The sequence below is a fragment of the Muntiacus reevesi genome, chromosome 8, assembly GCF_963930625.1.
Source record: "Muntiacus reevesi chromosome 8, mMunRee1.1, whole genome shotgun sequence".
NCBI lineage: Eukaryota > Metazoa > Chordata > Mammalia > Artiodactyla > Cervidae > Muntiacus > Muntiacus reevesi.
This window is the reverse complement of record NC_089256.1, coordinates 48,305,776-48,323,408: the sequence shown is the minus strand read 5'-3', so window position 1 is coordinate 48,323,408 and position 17,633 is coordinate 48,305,776. Positions and strand designations below refer to the sequence as shown.

General features: G+C 34.6%; 1 protein-coding gene across 5 annotated transcripts in view; it reads left to right on the top strand.

Annotated features, from left to right (window-relative positions):
• Positions 1 to 16,465, top strand: part of ZNF148 (zinc finger protein 148) — a 146,107-nt gene extending 129,642 nt beyond the window's left edge. For all 5 annotated transcript variants that reach the window (XM_065942342.1, XM_065942341.1, XM_065942338.1 and 2 more), the window contains 2 exons: positions 9,623 to 9,741; positions 10,060 to 16,465. In XM_065942342.1, coding sequence (XP_065798414.1) covers positions 9,623 to 9,741; positions 10,060 to 11,658 — 1,718 coding nt within the window. In that variant the 3' untranslated portion in view covers positions 11,659 to 16,465. The remainder of the gene's footprint in view (positions 1 to 9,622; positions 9,742 to 10,059) is intronic.
• Positions 16,466 to 17,633: the final 1,168 nt, after the last annotated feature.

Genomic DNA, 17,633 nt, shown 5'->3' with positions numbered 1-17,633 from the left:
CTACCAAAAGTAAGATTAATATATTAAGTCATTGTGAGCTATTTTGTTCATAAAACTTATGTTCTTATCAGTTTCTTGTATATAATTTCCCCTAATATTTAGACATATTTTAAGTAAGAATTCTTACCCTTTAACAACTCGGTGTCAAGTTACCAGGTAGAAACACTGCAGTGGGAAAAAGAAAACACTGCAACGTAGTCTCATTGATAACTGGTAAAAATGAAACTCCAGGCTCCTTGGGTATTGGAAAATTATCATTAGTAGAACAGCTTGAGATTTTTTTCTTCTTCACCGTGTTATTGCTTTCCTGAATTGCAAACAGTATTTACAAAATTCTTGGTGTTTTTCATGTAAACAAACCTTTCCTGTTCACCTTAAAGTGACTCAAGTGCTGTATACATTGTCTTCCTTTTCCAGTAGAGAGGCTTTGGTTCTTAAGGGAGAAATAACAAAGGGGTTTTTCTCCTAAAGAAATTTATCTTAAGTGTTTTTGTGTTTCTTAAGGAAATATTTACCAGTCATTTTATTTTCATTTCTATTTAAGAGATATACGAAAGTACCAAAGTTGGGAAGAAGATACAGAGCACATTATCACCATTATTTTTAACATAATATTTGAGAATAGTAGCTGACAGAAGTGGCAAGAGAAAAATATTATAGGTTAAAAATAACACTGTGCAAACAGTATTATTGTAAACTTGGAAAACGCATGAGAGTCAACTGAAAATGACTGCAAACCAGCAAATTCACTAAAACTGTCGAAAACCATATACTTTGTATGTAAATAACACACAGTAGAAGATATAATGGAAGAAAATAATCCTTTTTTAATATCACAATAAGAAATGTGGAAAATTCCATATTGGGAAATTATTAAAAGTCTATTGAAAACACAGAATAAAACTTTATCCCCTTTCCCTGTGTTTTTTCACTTTGAAGAGGCAACTTCATGAAGCTCATAACGTGTATCAGTTTTCCATAAGTTAAACATTTCAGACAACTGTCCCTTCTTCTCACCCCAGATGTTAGACAAGCTAATTCAAAAGTGTTTTGAAAAGTGGACAAATAAGACAAACCAGAGAAAAATAAAAGAACAACAATGAGGGGGATTGTTGTTCACTCACTAAGTCATGTCCGACTCTGCAGCCCCATGGACTGAAGCATGTAGAGTGATTAGTCTTACCAAATGATAAAGTATATCATAAAGTCTTAAAAACTAAAATATGTTGGTTCTGGCTTATTAATAGTCCGATAGAATAGAATATAAAGTCTGGAAATAGACCTGTAGAACTTACTAGTGTATGATTATGATAAAAAAGTGATCAAGTAAAGCTGAACCTTGCAGTAAATTATGTTGGAAAACCAGGATAGCCATCTGGAAAGACAGAGTTTTATCCATCACATTCTACCTCAGGATGAACTCCAAATGTATCACATTTAATGTAAAAGATGAAACTACCTATGTGTCATTAAAAATATGGACAGATTGGAACGGGAAAATTCTGAAAGTACTCAAAATTTAATATCTATAAAATAAATGTTTGATAATTCATCTATGTGAAGGTGGCACTAATGGTAAAGAACCCGCCTGCCATTTTAGGGGACATGAGAGATGCGGGTTCAGTCCCTGGGTGGGGAAGATCCCATGGAGGAGGGCATGGCACCCCACTCCAGTATATTCTTTCCTGGAGAGTCCCAGGGACAGAGGAGCCTGGTAGCCTCAGTCTGTACGGTCACAAAGAGTCGTGCACCAAAAAAATCCACAGAAAATAGTTTTAGAACTTACACAGTCAAAAAACCAGTCTCTTTAATAAAGCTCTTATAAATCATCACGAGAAAGATCAGCAACCTAGTTTAAAAAAATAAAAGGTGAAAGATAGATATAGACAGTTCATAGAAAAATGACATATAAGATGGTCAGCCTCATACTGAAATACTGGTTTTTCATGTATTAGATTTGAAGTCATCAAGACATTTAACAACATAGTAGTATATAGCAGGGTTATAGGGAAACAGTCACTCATACATGGGTGGTGAAATATACATTAATATCTCCATGGAGACCAATTTGGCAGTGTATTTCAGAATCACAAATATTTTTATTATTTGATCAGGAATTCTGTTTCTGAGAATTTACCCTACAAATGTACCTGTGAATGTATGAATTAATATATTGACAGGGTATCTATTACAGTGTTATTTATGATAGGAAATATCCGGAAATAATAAGGGACTGGTTAAATAAATTGTAAGTCCATCAGTGAAAGATATCAGTTGTCAGAACAAATGAGCTAATTCTTCTTCTACTGACAAGGTCTCTAAACATAATAAAATATGCTGTATTCACATAGGAAAGAGAGAAAAATTATAAAAAGAATATATACTTATTTTTCTTCATCCTTGTGTCAAGAAACTGAAAGGAAACAGACCACCAACAAGTAAATGTGGATACCAATGGAGGGGCAAAGATAGGAGGAAAACTTTTTTCCATATACTTCTCTGTATTGTTTTGTATTTTTGTGTGTTTTTTTTTTTTTTTAACCATTTAAGTTTGTGATCTAATCCATAAACAAAGAAGGATCCTTAAATGACAAAACTTAAATTTTAAAAAGTCTTATTTCTGGAATGGCTAGTTAAAAAGTGAGAGAAGAAGAGGGGGGAGAAAATGGGAGAAAAAAATGTGAAGAAAGATGATACAGTGAAAAAGGAAAGTATTAAAAGGAGAAAACAGACAAAGGATTAGAAATAAGTATATCAAAAGTGAGTACTCAAAAAGTAAATGACTATGGAAGATAAATTTGTGTCTACATTAATCCTGGCTGACTTGGCCATTGAAATTGTTCTGTTTAGGGGGCTGTGAAAGTTGTTTGTTTTTGTTTTGTTTTTTGTTGTTTTTTAAGCAACAAGGGAACATTTGTACAAATTTCTTTTAAGGTATTAATGTTTCTAGTACCTTTTTGTTTAGGTTTGTTAATGTTGCTTCTAGTTAAATGAGCTTTTAATTCTTGATCATGTACTAATGTGTGTGTGTGTGTGTGTGAGTGACTGTCAGTCATGTCCAACTGTTTGCAGCCGCATGGACTGTAGCCCATCGGGGTTGCCATTTTGTACCCCACATGTAGTAATACATAGTTAGTAATTCAAGCATGATTTTTCTCCAGTTAATTTATTTTCAATTGTTAGCTCCTTGGGGGAAGAAATAATCTTACTCACTTTGCATGATGTCAGTTGTATTAACATGCAGTGTATAAATTTGCAACTTTATTGAAATATAATTAACAGTGTCAGAACCCCCATCCCTTTAAAGTGTGCAATTCAGTAGTTTGTAGTATACTGACAGAGTTGTACAACCGTCACAGGAGTCTTTAACAGTCTGTTCTAAGTTAGAATAACCTTCACCATTCTAAAATGCTGTACCCATTCCTCCCAGCACTAGGCAATCTTTAATCTACTTTCTATTTCTGTGGATTTCCCTGTTAGGGACATTTCATATTGAATGGAATCACACAGTAGTGGTCTGTTGGCCTAACTCCTTTCACTTAGCATACTGTTTTAAAAGTTCATTCATGTTGCGGCATGTACTTCTGTTCCTTTTTGTAGTTGAATGATGTTCCATGTATGAATATACCATGTTTTTTTGATTCTATTAAGGGACATTTGGGTTGTTTTTCCTTTCTGACTGTTATGAATAATGCTGTTATGAATATTTGTTTTTGTGTGGAAATAATGTTTTAGTACTCTTGGGTGTATGCTTTGGAGTGGAATTGCTGAGCTATATGGTATGGTAACTCTATGTTTAACATGTTAAGGATCTGCAAAATTGTTTTCCAAAGGTGCTGCACCACTTGACAATCCTACCACCCAAGCATGAGAATTCCAGTTTCTCTGCATCCATGCTAACACTTGTTATTATTGTCCTTTCTACTGTAATTGTCCTGTTGGGTGTGAAGTGGTATCTCATTGTGATGTTGATTTGCATTTCCCTAATAAGTAAGGAAGGGACTTCCCTGGTGGCTCAGACAGTAAAGCGTCTGCCTACAACGCGGGAGACCCAGGTTCAGTCCCTGGGTCGGGAGGATCCCCTGGAGAAGGAAATGGCAACCCACTCCAGTACTCTTGCCTGTAAAATCCCATGGATGGAGGAGCCTGATAGGCTACAGTCCATGGGGTCGCAAAGAGTCGGACACGACAGCAACTTCACTCACACTCAACAATAAGTAAGGATGTTGAGCATTTTTTTATGTACTTATTGGCTATTTGTGTATTTCTTTGGAGAAATGTCTGTTCAGATCCATTGCTTGTTATTAGATAATTTGTCTTTTTACTGTTGAGTTGTAAGTGGTTTTTGGGTTACTTTTTTAATATATTAGTTACACATCCCTTTTCAGAAACATGATTTGAAAATATTTCATCTCATTCCAGGGTTGTCTTTTCACCTTATAAGAAAAAAAAACTAAATCTACCATTTTAATCATTTTTAAGGATGCAGTGTAGTGGCATGAAGTACATTTATGACATTGTGTAACAAAATTATACACAAACAAAAACATGTAGCCATTAAGCAATAATGCTCCTTTCCTCTCTCTTCCAATCCCTGGTAACCTTTATTCTATTTTCTATCCCTGTGAATTTGCCTATTCTAGGTATTTCATATAAATGGAATCACTCAGTATTTGTTCTTTTTTTATCTAGCTTCTTTCTCTTAGTATAATTTCTTCAAGGTTCATTCATGTGTCAGAATTTTATTTCTTTTTGTGGCTGAAAAATATTCCATCTTCTGTATATATCACATTTTGTTTATCTGTTCATCTCTTGATGAACCCGTGGGTTGTTTCCATCTTTTGTTTGTTGTGAATAATGCTGTTATGTGCATTGGTATACAAATCTCTGAATGAATACTTGTTTTCAGTTCTTTGGGGTGTATACCTAGGAGTAGAACTGTTGACTTGTATGGTAATTCTAAGTTTAACATTTCGGCAAACTATTTCTCACAGCAGCTACCACAGCATTTTGTCTTTTCACTTTCTTGATACTGTCCTTCGAAGAACAAAGGTTCATTTTGATGAGGTATTTTATTTAATTTTGTTTGGTTGCTTGTGCTTTTGGTGTGGTATCTAAGAAGTCATTGCCTACATAATCTAAAGTCAAGAGTTATTCATATATTAAAGAGTTTTATAGTTGTAGTTTTCACATTTAGGCCTATGATCTATTTTGAGCTAATTTTTGTATGCAACGTGAAGTTGAGGTCCAATCCCATTCTTTTGCATATAAGCATCAAATTGTCCCAGTATTATTGTTGACAGGACTTTTTCCCACTGAAGTATCTTGGCGACTATAATGAAAAGTCAGTTAACTGTAAATGTAAAGATTATTTTTAGACTCTCAGTTCTATTCTTTCATATTTATGTCTCCTTATGCCTTTGGCTGTAAGTTTTGAAGTTGAGAAATCTGAGTTTCCTTTTTCAAAATTGCTTTAGCTGTTCTGAATCCCTTGCATTTCCATTTGAATTTTAGGATCAGTTTGTCAGCTTCTACTTTGACCAGTGTGAGGTGTTATATCATTATTAACAATATTTAAGTCTTATCATGGAGAATTAATTGAATTCTAATTCATTCACTAATTTTCCCTTTATCCTCTCTCACTTTTGAAAAATGATCTTAATTAACTTCTGATCTTAATGTTTTCTATCATATACATCTTTTTACTTCAAAATATGCATCTATTCTTACCTTTTAAAAAATAATACTTGTATTCTCCCTTTTCATCCTACTTTCTCTGAGATCTTGTTCTTTTGATTAGTCACCATAATAGTCCATTTCAGTTTTAGTTTAAGTTCCCCACCCTTAACAATTCTTAGTCTTGAGTGGATTGTCTATTCTCACCTCCTTTTTCTCATTTCTTTCACTTTGAAGCTTCTAAGTAAGTGCTCTTCTCTCCCAGCTTTTGTTGGACAAGTACCTCAACTTTTCTGGACTTTGTTTTTGTAATGATAAGTAAATTGGTCGAGGTTAGTTATATTAGGTTCTTCATTCTAGTCTCTAAACCCTTGGTGTCCTTACTCAGACCCCCTGTGTACAGAAGTGGAGCTATTTGCTCCTGAATTCTGGGTGGAAGCTTAGAGCCATTTGCCATATTAGCCTCTGGGGGCCTCTGTGGAGCTCCCAGGAGGACAGTTTGAAGTCATTGCAAAGTCCCTTCAACCCTAAAATTTAGTTAACTCCATAGCAATTACAGAAGCTGCATTCTTGAAAGTTTCAAATAGTTGACTTATTGCCAAGTTTAAGTCTCTTCTTAGGCACCATTTCTCCAGTATCAGTTCAGTCGATCAGTTGTGTCCAATTCTTTGCAACCCCATGGGCTACAGCATGGCAGGCCTCCCTGTCCATCACCAACTCCCAGAACTTGCTCAGTCTCATGTCCATCGAGTCAGTGATGCCATTCAACCATCTCATCCTCTGTCATCCCCTACTCCTCCTGCCCTCAAATCTTTCCCAGCATCAGGGTCTTTTCCAATGAGTCAGTTCTTTGCATCAGGTGGCCAAAGTGTTGGAGTTTCAGCTTCAGCATCAGTTCTTCCAGTGAATATTCAGGACTGATTTCCTTGAGAATTGACTGATTTGATCTCCTTGAAGTCCAAGGGGCTCTCAAGAGTCTTCTCCAACACTACAGTTCAAAACATCAATTCTTTGGCACTCAGCTTTCTTTATAGTCCAACTCTCACATCCATACGTGACTACTGGAAAAACCATAGCTTTGACTAGATGGACCTTTGTTGGCAAAGTGATGTCTCTGCTTTTTAATATGCTGTCTAGGTTGTCATTGCTTTTCCTCAAGGAGCAAGCGTCTTTTAATTTTATGGCCACAGTCACCATCTGCAGTGATTTTGGAGCCCAGAAAAATAAAGTCTGTCACTGTGTCCATTGTTTCCCCATCTATTTGCCATGAAGTGATGGGACTGGATGCCATGGCCTTCTTTTTTTGAATATTGAGTTTTAAGCCAGCCTTTTCACTCTCCTCTTTCACTTTCATCAAGAGACTCTTTAGTAGTTCTTCACTTTCTGCCATAAGGGTGGTGTCATCTGTCTATCTGAGGTTACTGATATATCTCCTGGCAATCTTGATTCCAGCTTGTGCTTCATCCAGCCTGGCATTTTGCATGATGTACTCTGCATGTAAGTTAAAAAAGTGGGGTGACAGTATACAGCCTTGATGTACTCCTTTCCCTATTTGGAACCAGTCTGTTGTTCCATGTCCAGTTCTAACTGTTGCTTCTTGACCTGCATACAGATTTCTCAGGAGGCAGGTCAGGTGGTTTGATATTCCCATATCTTTAAGAATTTTTCACAGTTTGTTGTGATTCTCCAGTATATCTTATAATATCTAAACCCTTACTTGCTCTGTTATTCCTCACTAAATATTCTTTTCTTGGCTTTAATCACATATACACAATCTTTGAATGACTGCTCAGCATAGAGTCTGACACTTCCAAGAAACTTTTCCAAATCATACCAGTTCATGATAAATGTTTTTTCCCACTAATGAGCCTCTGTGATAATCCTTTATGCCATTCATGTGGCACTTAAAAAATTGCCCAAGTAATTTGAGCTACATAAAGATAATTTGGGCCCTGATTCTGACCTAAAGAAATTTAGTAAAAGAGTAGAGTTGTAGACTAATTATTGAGATGAAAGTAATGAGTGTCTTAGGAAAGGTACAGCTACAGTTCTGTGGCAAGTTAAAGAAGATAATTTGATGATAATTTAATGAAATGAAAAGGCATTCCTTGGAAGAAAAGCTATGATACATCTAGACAGCATATTAAAAAGCAGAGACATCTCTTTGCTAACAAGGGTCCATCTAGTCAAAGCTATGGTTTTTCCAGTCGTCATGTACAGATGTGAGAGTTGGACCATAAGGAAGGTTGAGTGTCGAAAAATTGATGCTTTTGAACTGTGGTGTTGGAGAAGACTCTCGAGAGTCCCTTGGACTGTAAGGAGATCAAACCAGTCAGTCCTCACGGAAATCAACTCTGGATATCCATTGGAAGGACTGATGCAAAAGCTGAAGCTCCAGTACTTTGGCCATGTGATGCGAAGAGGCAGCTCATTGGAAAAGACGCTGATGCTGGTCAAGATTGAAGACAGGAGGATAAGGGGACGATAGAGGATGAAATGGTTGGATAGCATCACTGACTCAATGGACATGAGTTTGAGCAAATTCCAGGAGATAGTGAAGGACAGGGAAGCCTGGTGTGCTGCAGTTCCGCAGTCCCGGAGGTCGCAGAGTCAGACACTTAGCAACTGAACAACAACAACAAAGAAGATAAATACCTTTCCTCTGGGAGAATAGGGCAGAATATCCCTTTGATCAGATGGGTTGGTCCTGGAGGGAAGCGTAGTACCTGAAAACACAGAAGTGAACTTTAGGAGCAGCATGAAGCAGGCACAAGTAGGAAAGCATGAGGATGGTAGGTTCTTCAATTTGACTGGAGGAAAAGGTCAAGAAGAGAGCTAGTGGGTTATAAAGTTGTAAAGGTAAACCAGAGCTGGATATAGTTTTGTTAGTTGTTCCTTTGTAATATTTGTATCATGTTTTCCCAATTATGTTATAAACTCTTTGAGGACAAGTAACAAGTCTTAAACTTTTAACCTCTTAGAGAGGGATTATGGGGAGAGGAGAAGAATTCAGTAAAATTTTGTTGACTATATGAAAAGTAGAAACAGTGGTTTTCCAAACAGGTTGAAGGGTGTGACTTCTTGTGTTATGTAGGCTTGTGTGAGTTCTGTTTATGTAGGCTGTGGCTTTATCAGTAAAAACTTTTAGATCTTCATAAGATGCTTCCTTCAAGCTAAGAAGTCCTTTTGTCATTTAAAAAAAAATTGGAGGTGGGGTGGGGTTTCTGTGTCCAGTTAACATCGCTCATTTTAATTCTTTCCCAGAAGGACTTGAAAAATGCTCATTTGAGTTGAGGAAAAGAGAATCAATATAAACAAACATTACTTTTAAAACCTAGCCTCTGATTTACACTTGTTATATATTTTTAAGTTTAATTAGGTGACTTGTTTTATGTTTTAATAAATTAGATTTAAAATATATTTTCTCAGGATTTAGATTTTATTTAACCACAATATCTTTGAAAAGATATGAATTTAAAAAGATATAATACTCAAGAATTGTGTTGGTCTGTGTATGGGTAACCTTTTCTTTTTCAAAAATTTTTCTAAAATATTTTTTGTATGATTGAAAAAAAGATTAGAGACGTTAGCCACTCTACTGAGACCTGTTAATATTACTGTTAAGTTCTTAGTAATACTGGTCTCTGTAGAAAGAGTATGTTATGTATACATATAATAAAATGCTGGGAAATTGAGTATGTGTGCTTTCAGTCTTGTCTTTTCAATGGCATGTGCCACTCTCTTTCATTTTAGTAAAGCAAGATATTCTTGACAAAATAAATTGGAAGATATATTTAGAATAAAGACTTATGTCATTTAAAAAGAACAAAGTATGGCAGCATTCTTGTGGTAAAGTAACTTATTAGAGATTCTTGTAGTAAAGTAATTCACTAACTTATATTTCATAGTTTTTGTTTTGTTTTAAACTTTATGTATCATATACTAGGTGAAAAACCATTTCGCTGTGATGAATGTGGTATGAGATTCATTCAAAAATATCATATGGAAAGGCATAAGAGAACTCATAGTGGAGAAAAACCTTACCAGTGTGAATACTGTTTACAGGTAAGATGTGGTTTGAATTTTTTAAAAAGTCACTTTACTGAGGTATGACTGACATTGAAAGTTTTCTCTCTGGAATTCAGTTATAAAATAATTTTAAAGAATTAAATTAGACAGTTTAGTAAAGCTATTTGAAGAATTTCCTAACTGTTGTTGATTCAATTTATAATAGACAGTTGGCTCAGGAAATTAGTTTAGAGTTGCTCATATTATTACACTTATATCTATCTTTATATTAATTGCTTTTTTTCTTTTCTTTTCTTGGTTGACCAAAACACAAAACTAAAACAAAAAACTCTCTCTGAACTTTGAATTCGACAGTATTTTTCCAGAACAGATCGTGTTTTGAAACATAAACGTATGTGCCATGAAAATCATGATAAAAAACTAAACAGATGTGCCATCAAAGGTGGCCTTCTGACATCTGAGGAAGATTCTGGCTTTTCTACATCACCAAAAGATAACTCACTGCCAAAAAAGAAAAGGCAGAAAACTGAGAAAAAATCATCTGGACTGGACAAAGAGAGTTCTTTGGACAAATCTGACCTGAAGAAAGACAAAAATGATTACTTGCCTCTTTACTCTTCAAGTACTAAAGTGAAAGATGAGTATATGGTAGCAGAGTATGCTGTGGAAATGCCACATTCCTCAGTTGGGGGATCGCATTTGGAAGATGCATCAGGAGAAATACATCCACCTAAGTTGGTTCTCAAAAAAATTAATAGTAAGAGAAGTCTGAAACAGCCATTGGAGCAGAATCAAACAATTTCACCTTTATCCACATACGAAGAGAGCAAAGTTTCAAAATATGCTTTTGAACTTGTGGACAAACAAGCTTTACTGGACTCAGAAGGCAATGCTGATATTGACCAGGTTGACAATTTGCAAGAGGGGCCCAGTAAACCTGTGCACAGTAGCACTAACTATGATGATGCCATGCAGTTTTTGAAGAAGAAGCGGTATCTTCAGGCAGCGAGTAACAATAGTAGGGAGTATGCGCTGAATGTGGGCACTATAGCTTCTCAGCCTTCTGTAACACAAGCAGCTGTGGCAAGTGTCATTGATGAGAGTACCACAGCATCCATATTAGATTCACAGGCACTGAATGTGGAGATAAAGAGTAATCATGACAAAAATGTTATTCCAGATGAGGTACTACAGACTCTGTTGGATCATTATTCCCATAAAGCTAATGGACAGCATGAGATATCATTCAGTGTTGCGGACACTGAGGTGACTTCTAGCATATCAATAAATTCATCAGAAGTACCTGAGGTTACCCAGTCGGAGAATGTTGGATCAAGCTCCCAAGCATCCTCATCAGATAAAGCCAACATGTTGCAGGAATACTCAAAGTTTCTGCAGCAGGCTTTGGACAGAACTAGCCAAAATGATGCCTATTTGAATAGCCCGAGCCTTAACTTTGTGACTGATAACCAGACCCTTCCAAATCAGCCAGCATTCTCTTCCATAGACAAGCAAGTCTATGCAGCCATGCCCATCAATAGCTTTCGATCAGGAATGAATTCTCCACTAAGAACAACTCCGGATAAATCCCACTTTGGACTCATAGTTGGTGATTCACAGCACTCATTTCCCTTTTCAGGTGATGAGACAAACCATACTTCTGCCACATCAACACAGGACTTTTTGGATCAAGTGACTTCTCAGAAGAAAGCTGAGGCTCAGCCTGTCCACCAAGCTTACCAAATGAGCTCTTTTGAACAACCCTTCCGTGCTCCATATCATGGATCCAGAGCTGGAATAGCTACTCAGTTTAGCACTGCCAATGGACAGGTGAACCTTCGGGGACCAGGGACAAGTGCTGAATTTCCAGAATTTCCCTTGGTGAATGTAAATGATAATAGAGCTGGGATGACATCCTCACCTGATGCTACAACTGGCCAGACTTTTGGCTAAAAAAAAAAATGTGTAAATAATACTGGCACTTTAGAACAGATTAATCAAGAGTGGGGTTACTCTGTGTAAAATGGAGTGCTGTACAGATTTAAGAGCAATGAGTTATAACAAGTTAAGCTGATACGAATAGCAAGATAATCCAATAACTGCGTTTTGTTTGGTTAGTCAGCATTCTTTGAACTGCCTTACATGTTGTCACCTTTACAGAAGCAATGCATTACTTGTTTTAGATCAGAAACTTGCTATTCCACCTACACCAAGTTTAAAAGGAAAAAAAAAAAAAGACTTTCGCACAATTGTTTCCTAACTGATATCATTGTACATTCTTAGGAGATTAGTAATTGTGTGAAATTTACTCATACTGTTTCTAAGTTTTTCAGCATAGTCATGGCACTTCAGCAGGGAATCTGAGTATACTTTACAGACAGAGTGAACTTAAAAGTTTAAATGTCAAGAGATTATGGCTTAAATAAATTAGTGTGTCCTATGAGGGGAAAAAAGAAACCACCTTTTAAAGAATGATATGCCATATACCCTTGATTTTCATTTTGCATTATATTGACTTTTTCTTTTTGAGAAAAGTAATAAAAATCTGATAGTCTAAGACTCCACTATTTAAAAGCCTAATTACTTTAAAAAATATGCATACTTTCAAAACTTTTACCAAAATACATAACTGTTGAAGCATTCACTTCTATATGGAAGTATGCATATTGGTGTCAGTTTCTTTGTACAGTTGTACCTAGATATTTTTTATGATTTTTTCATGTGCAAGTATCAAGGTTTTGAAGTTTTAGTAAGAAGATCCTCTGTAGATTACATTCCCAAGAACATAATGCTTATACAAAATGTATATTCCACGTTTTAAAGCTTAATTGTATTTTACTTTACATATACACTTCAGTTAACATAGAGCACTTAGAATCTATTTGGTATTTTTGATTTCTCAAAGTAAAAAAAAAAAATTTAGATTTTTAGGTTTGATATGGTTGTGTCATAATCATCTCATAATTGAAAATTTTAATTTTTGGCAATAAAAGGAAATTGGGTATCTTTGGAACTGTAAAATCTGGTTTAATCCTTCTCTTTCTAGAATCTTGATAGATTGGATAATTAAACAGTATCCAGAGAAACTAAAGAAATGGGCATTTTAATTGCTTATTTTATCTTGAGTTACTTTTTAATGAACACTGCTCATTACAATTTTACAAACCAAAAGTGTTTACTAATTCTAGTAACTACAGTTTCTTTTTCAGCTAGATGAGTGATCGGAAACCTTTTGTTGCATTTCAAAATCTAAATAAACTACAGACTTTATCCTTATACCACGAATGTTTTTTTTTAATATTTTGTCTTAATACAGCATGGTACAATAAATAGTGCTTTTATATATATACATATTATATATATATATATATATATATATACTTTTCTAAAGAATGATGGTTTGAGTTACACATTGGACAGTTTTAATTTTTGGAAAATAACAGTTATACTGATTTTATTATCCTCTTTAATTTGTTCCAACTTTTTGGTTTTTTATTTTAAATTTCCACCATCTTTGTCACAATGCACACATACTGATAGAGCATCAGTAATCTAAAATTAATAACCCCTTGAAGATGCAACTTTATTATTAATTTCCATTTTAGCTTTTATATTGGCCTTATAGATCTTCAGTCTTTGTTTCAGTATAGAATGTTCTACATTTTAAATTATTTTTTCTTTTATTTAATGTTATCCCAAGACTGTTCTCATAAAGAAAGGGAACAAAGAAATATCTAACCTTAACATCTTTTACATTTATTTTGAATATATGGTATTTTATGATAAGGAATATAAATTATGTTTAATGTGGTTTCCTCTATACTTTGGTTATTAAACTTTGCTTGAAACTTTCCCATTTGACAGCTGTCTTTGCTGCCAAATTTTCAAGAATTTTAGACTTCTTTGAAGTATATATTTAAGTTTTGCCATTATTGACTCTTTTAAGAATGGTGTGTCTTGCGTTGCACATCACAACCTCAAGAAGTCATCATTCAGGCGAGATGTTAACAATGAAACTGTGTTCTCTGTAGGAATAGGCATTTGTGCTTTTCTCATACTACTTATTGGGTGATAGTAGGCATTGATGTCGTGAGTTGTTTTTGTTTTGAGCCTGATCAGAATTTCTGTTCTGTTGAGAACTTGGTACAGAATAAAGTGGGGGTTTTGGTTTGTGTTAACATCACCAGCACAGTTTTTAGAATGTGGCTCTACTGCTGAGCAGTAAGCCTTTGAAAGTGGCAGTCAATGCAAGTAGAAAGAAGTTCAGGTGTTGCATTTCTGTGTTCGCCTCATTTCTTTACATCTACATAATGGCAGACTTTTCTACCACATTAGAAGCATATTTTGAGGTAAATGATACTTTGGCATAATTTACTGACTTACCACTTAAAGTATAGTCATTACTCTCTTTACTGTGAAATTTTACATGCCTACCAGAGTTACCGTGTATTAATATTATCATCATATGATAAACATCTCAACAGTTGGGTTTCCCCATTTTGCTTCAGAAAGTTACTTAATTTCTATCTGGGCATTAATAGAGAAAGCAAGTAGCCTGTTGTGCTGCTTTAAATCAGAATATTGAGGATATCCTTTTGCAATTTGGGTTTTATTTTGTTTTTTCATTTCTTTTGGTGAGCAAATTGTTCTATGAAAACATGCTCTTACATCCTTAAACTTGGCGAAATGTGAGCCGAGGTGTGCTTTCTTAGACCTGTTCTCACATTTGAAGATTGGAAACAGATCACATTAGATGAAGTAATATCTCTTGAACATCTTCTAAAAGCGTGTTTGTTTTTTAACTTACTGTACACATATTTCATTTAGTTCAGAATATTTGAAGTGGCTCTTAAATTTTTTGGATCTGCTTGCAGATTTTCTAGTTGATACCGCAGAAATCCATCCTCTTAGCTCTGGCTGAGTGAGGACTGCCAGTGGTCGGGTAATTTTCTCGTTCTGAGAGGCAAAAGAGGCCTTGTGCTCAGGGTAGGCTTTCATTTCCATAGGCCAGAGAAGCTTTCAAAGTGCCAGCTAGGTTAGATCTTTTGCCACTTCTTTCATTTTATTAATTTGGGTTTTTAAAGGGCTGTTTAAAAAAAAAAAAAAGCCGGGAAACTTAAAAGTAGGCATTACTGTAAAACTACATTTCTTAGACTTAGAACATTTTAAACTAGAACTCGTTTTTTCACAGTATATTTACTTGAAGCACTATTATAATCGATGAGAAACTTTTTGACTCTGCAATTTAATTTAAACTTTTTCCGTTTCAAATTGCTTTATTTCAGGGAAATAATTTTCCAGTTGTTTTTGCTATATTCTGCAAATAAAAAACGGATGTTTCCTCTTTCACTTAAACTTTAGTAGGAAACAAAACTACAGCAGACAAACATTTCTTATTGTGTTTGTTGCTTTCTTTAATCCAATGGATAAAAAAGTAAAACCCTGTAAACATTATTTTATTTTTTTATGCAATACCATGCTGTAAATATGGTTCATCAAATAAGGATGTACCTATGATTGAATCTTTAATTCTGCACAGTTAGAGTTTATATATAAACGTGTCTTGACAATCAAGGACTTTTATGTGAGTCTTCCTTTATGATGTTTTATTAATGTTATGCATTCCATTTGTTTTGAAGTGAGTACCAATGTGCTAATTTGTATTGTCTGAAAGTATGTAATGTTTTTACAGCTTGTTTTTAAGAATCTGTAAATATGTACAAACAAATCACAGTACTGCTTTATGTTAGAAGGCATATGATGTTGTACTGTATGTAAGCAATAATACATAGCAGTGCTAACTTTACAAGTAGCATCAGGAAAGTTCTAAAAACATTTCAGAGTTATTATCTTTATTTCATTTAATAATGATTATCTTTAATCAGTTTTTATAAGCAAATTCCATTGTTCCTCCTTTTGGAACGTAACACTGTTTACACAGCATAATTGAAGTTGCAGGGGAGACAGGCTAAATCTGACTTCATCTGTACTCACTCTCACTAAGCATTGAATGGCCTTACCACTCTTCTGCACGATGGAGGAAGACTGCAGAACTCAGTGCCCATCACACTGAAGGAAGGGGGTGTGGGTTTTTTTCCTGCTTCTGTACTGCTACCTAACTTTGTGGTTTGCTTTGGATTTTAATATTTGTTTCTGTTTTAGATTCAAGCCCATAAGTTTTGAGGTGACTTCAGCTCCATTGTGAAATAGTTCTCTTCATATTTCATAGCTACATTTCAACAATTCTGAACTTTCTACTTTGATTTTTAGATACTTATTTTTCAACCTTGGTTTCTCAGCTGATCAGATGAATTTATTCAACTTAATACAAAGAAAGACAAACCTATTGTAGTTTGAATTGAGTAGATATTATACTGTACAGAACAGCTAACTATTTGAACACACACACACATCACTGCTTTAGAAATAAACTCGCCAATTTATAAATGTATATGACCTACATTTTATAGGAAAATGTTTTTAAATGCTAGTCATTTATATAATGTGCTTTGAAGGATTTGCTAGTCCACTTCTGTCACTTTTTAGTACACTGGTACCTTTTATATGTAATGTATGCTTTTTATTATTGTAGCAAAGCATTTCAGTAGAGAGAATTTTGCAACAATACGGGGGAAATTTTTCATTGTTGGGTTTGAATTATACTGGATTTTATCTGTGCAGTCTTCCTTGTCTTTATTTTAACGCTGTCTGGAAGGGAACTTGGTATCCAAATAAAGCAGGTAACCTCATTTCACTTCAAGGGCATATTGTGTAGTGCTGAATTTAATCTGGGAATCTGATGGCTTTGAAAAGAAAAACACGTTTATAAAAGTTGTACAGAAGAAATTAAATGTGTAATGGAAATCCTGACGGTGGAGCACGTTGAATTTTCTGATACATAGTGTTATTTTCCTGGGACCCCCCCTATGCCTTCTTTGTATTTCAACTAATAAAGGAAAAACCTTATCATTGAAACTGGTAGGATAATAGGATATTCTGATTATACAGTATTATTTCTCCTGTCCCATTTTCTGACCCTTTCTCAATCAACTGTAAATTTTATTTTCTATTTCCTCTTGGTAATTAAACATGTACATAATATAGACACTGTTGTATAGAACTGAATGAATTTTGAGTTGCTGTGCTTAAGTGGTTAAACAAGAATTTGAGAATTTATAAAATGCCAGAACAAATTTATTGGAGGAGGAGGGGGGGGCATCATATATGTCCTGGAAGGTAATAGTTGATGTTTCTTCAGCCCTCTGGGAAATCATTGTGAAAGAACTACAAACTCAGTATCTGACACCAGTGGGTCTTTCTTTCCTCCCTCCAAACATATGAGCACTAAATTTCAAAGTCTACTCAGGTGAAAATTGCTTTGCAATGAAACTTATCCCATTGAAATTTTCACTGTTAAATGATGTTTGTGATATTTTTAAATACAAACTTTTACATCAGTGGTCAGCAGCTTGGCAATTGAAATTCGGTAAGTCAATATATTTTAAAATACATTTTACCCTCCAAAAAGAATTGTTTTTAAACAATTGGGAGGATTTTTTGTTGTTGTTTAAATGCGTTTTTTATTGTCATTGTAAAAATAAAATTTTGCTTGACCCCATATTATGCCATGAATAAATTGCTGAGCCTTCAATATAGTGAAAGCTTGTTTCATGCATAATCATGGAACAGAGAAATGTTCTTTAAACTGACCTATTCATTAAGAGGTTTAATGAGTTTCAAAGCTTCTTGACATTATTGTCATGTAGTAAACCTTGCCGTTTGGCGTTTATAATACCATTTTATGTATTGTGATACTAAAGGAATTTGTTTTTGTTTTATTTTTAATTGAATTATTAGACTAATTTATATTTGCAAATTCTGCATTTAAAATGTGGACACTGGCTGTTTGAAAAATAAAATACAGAATA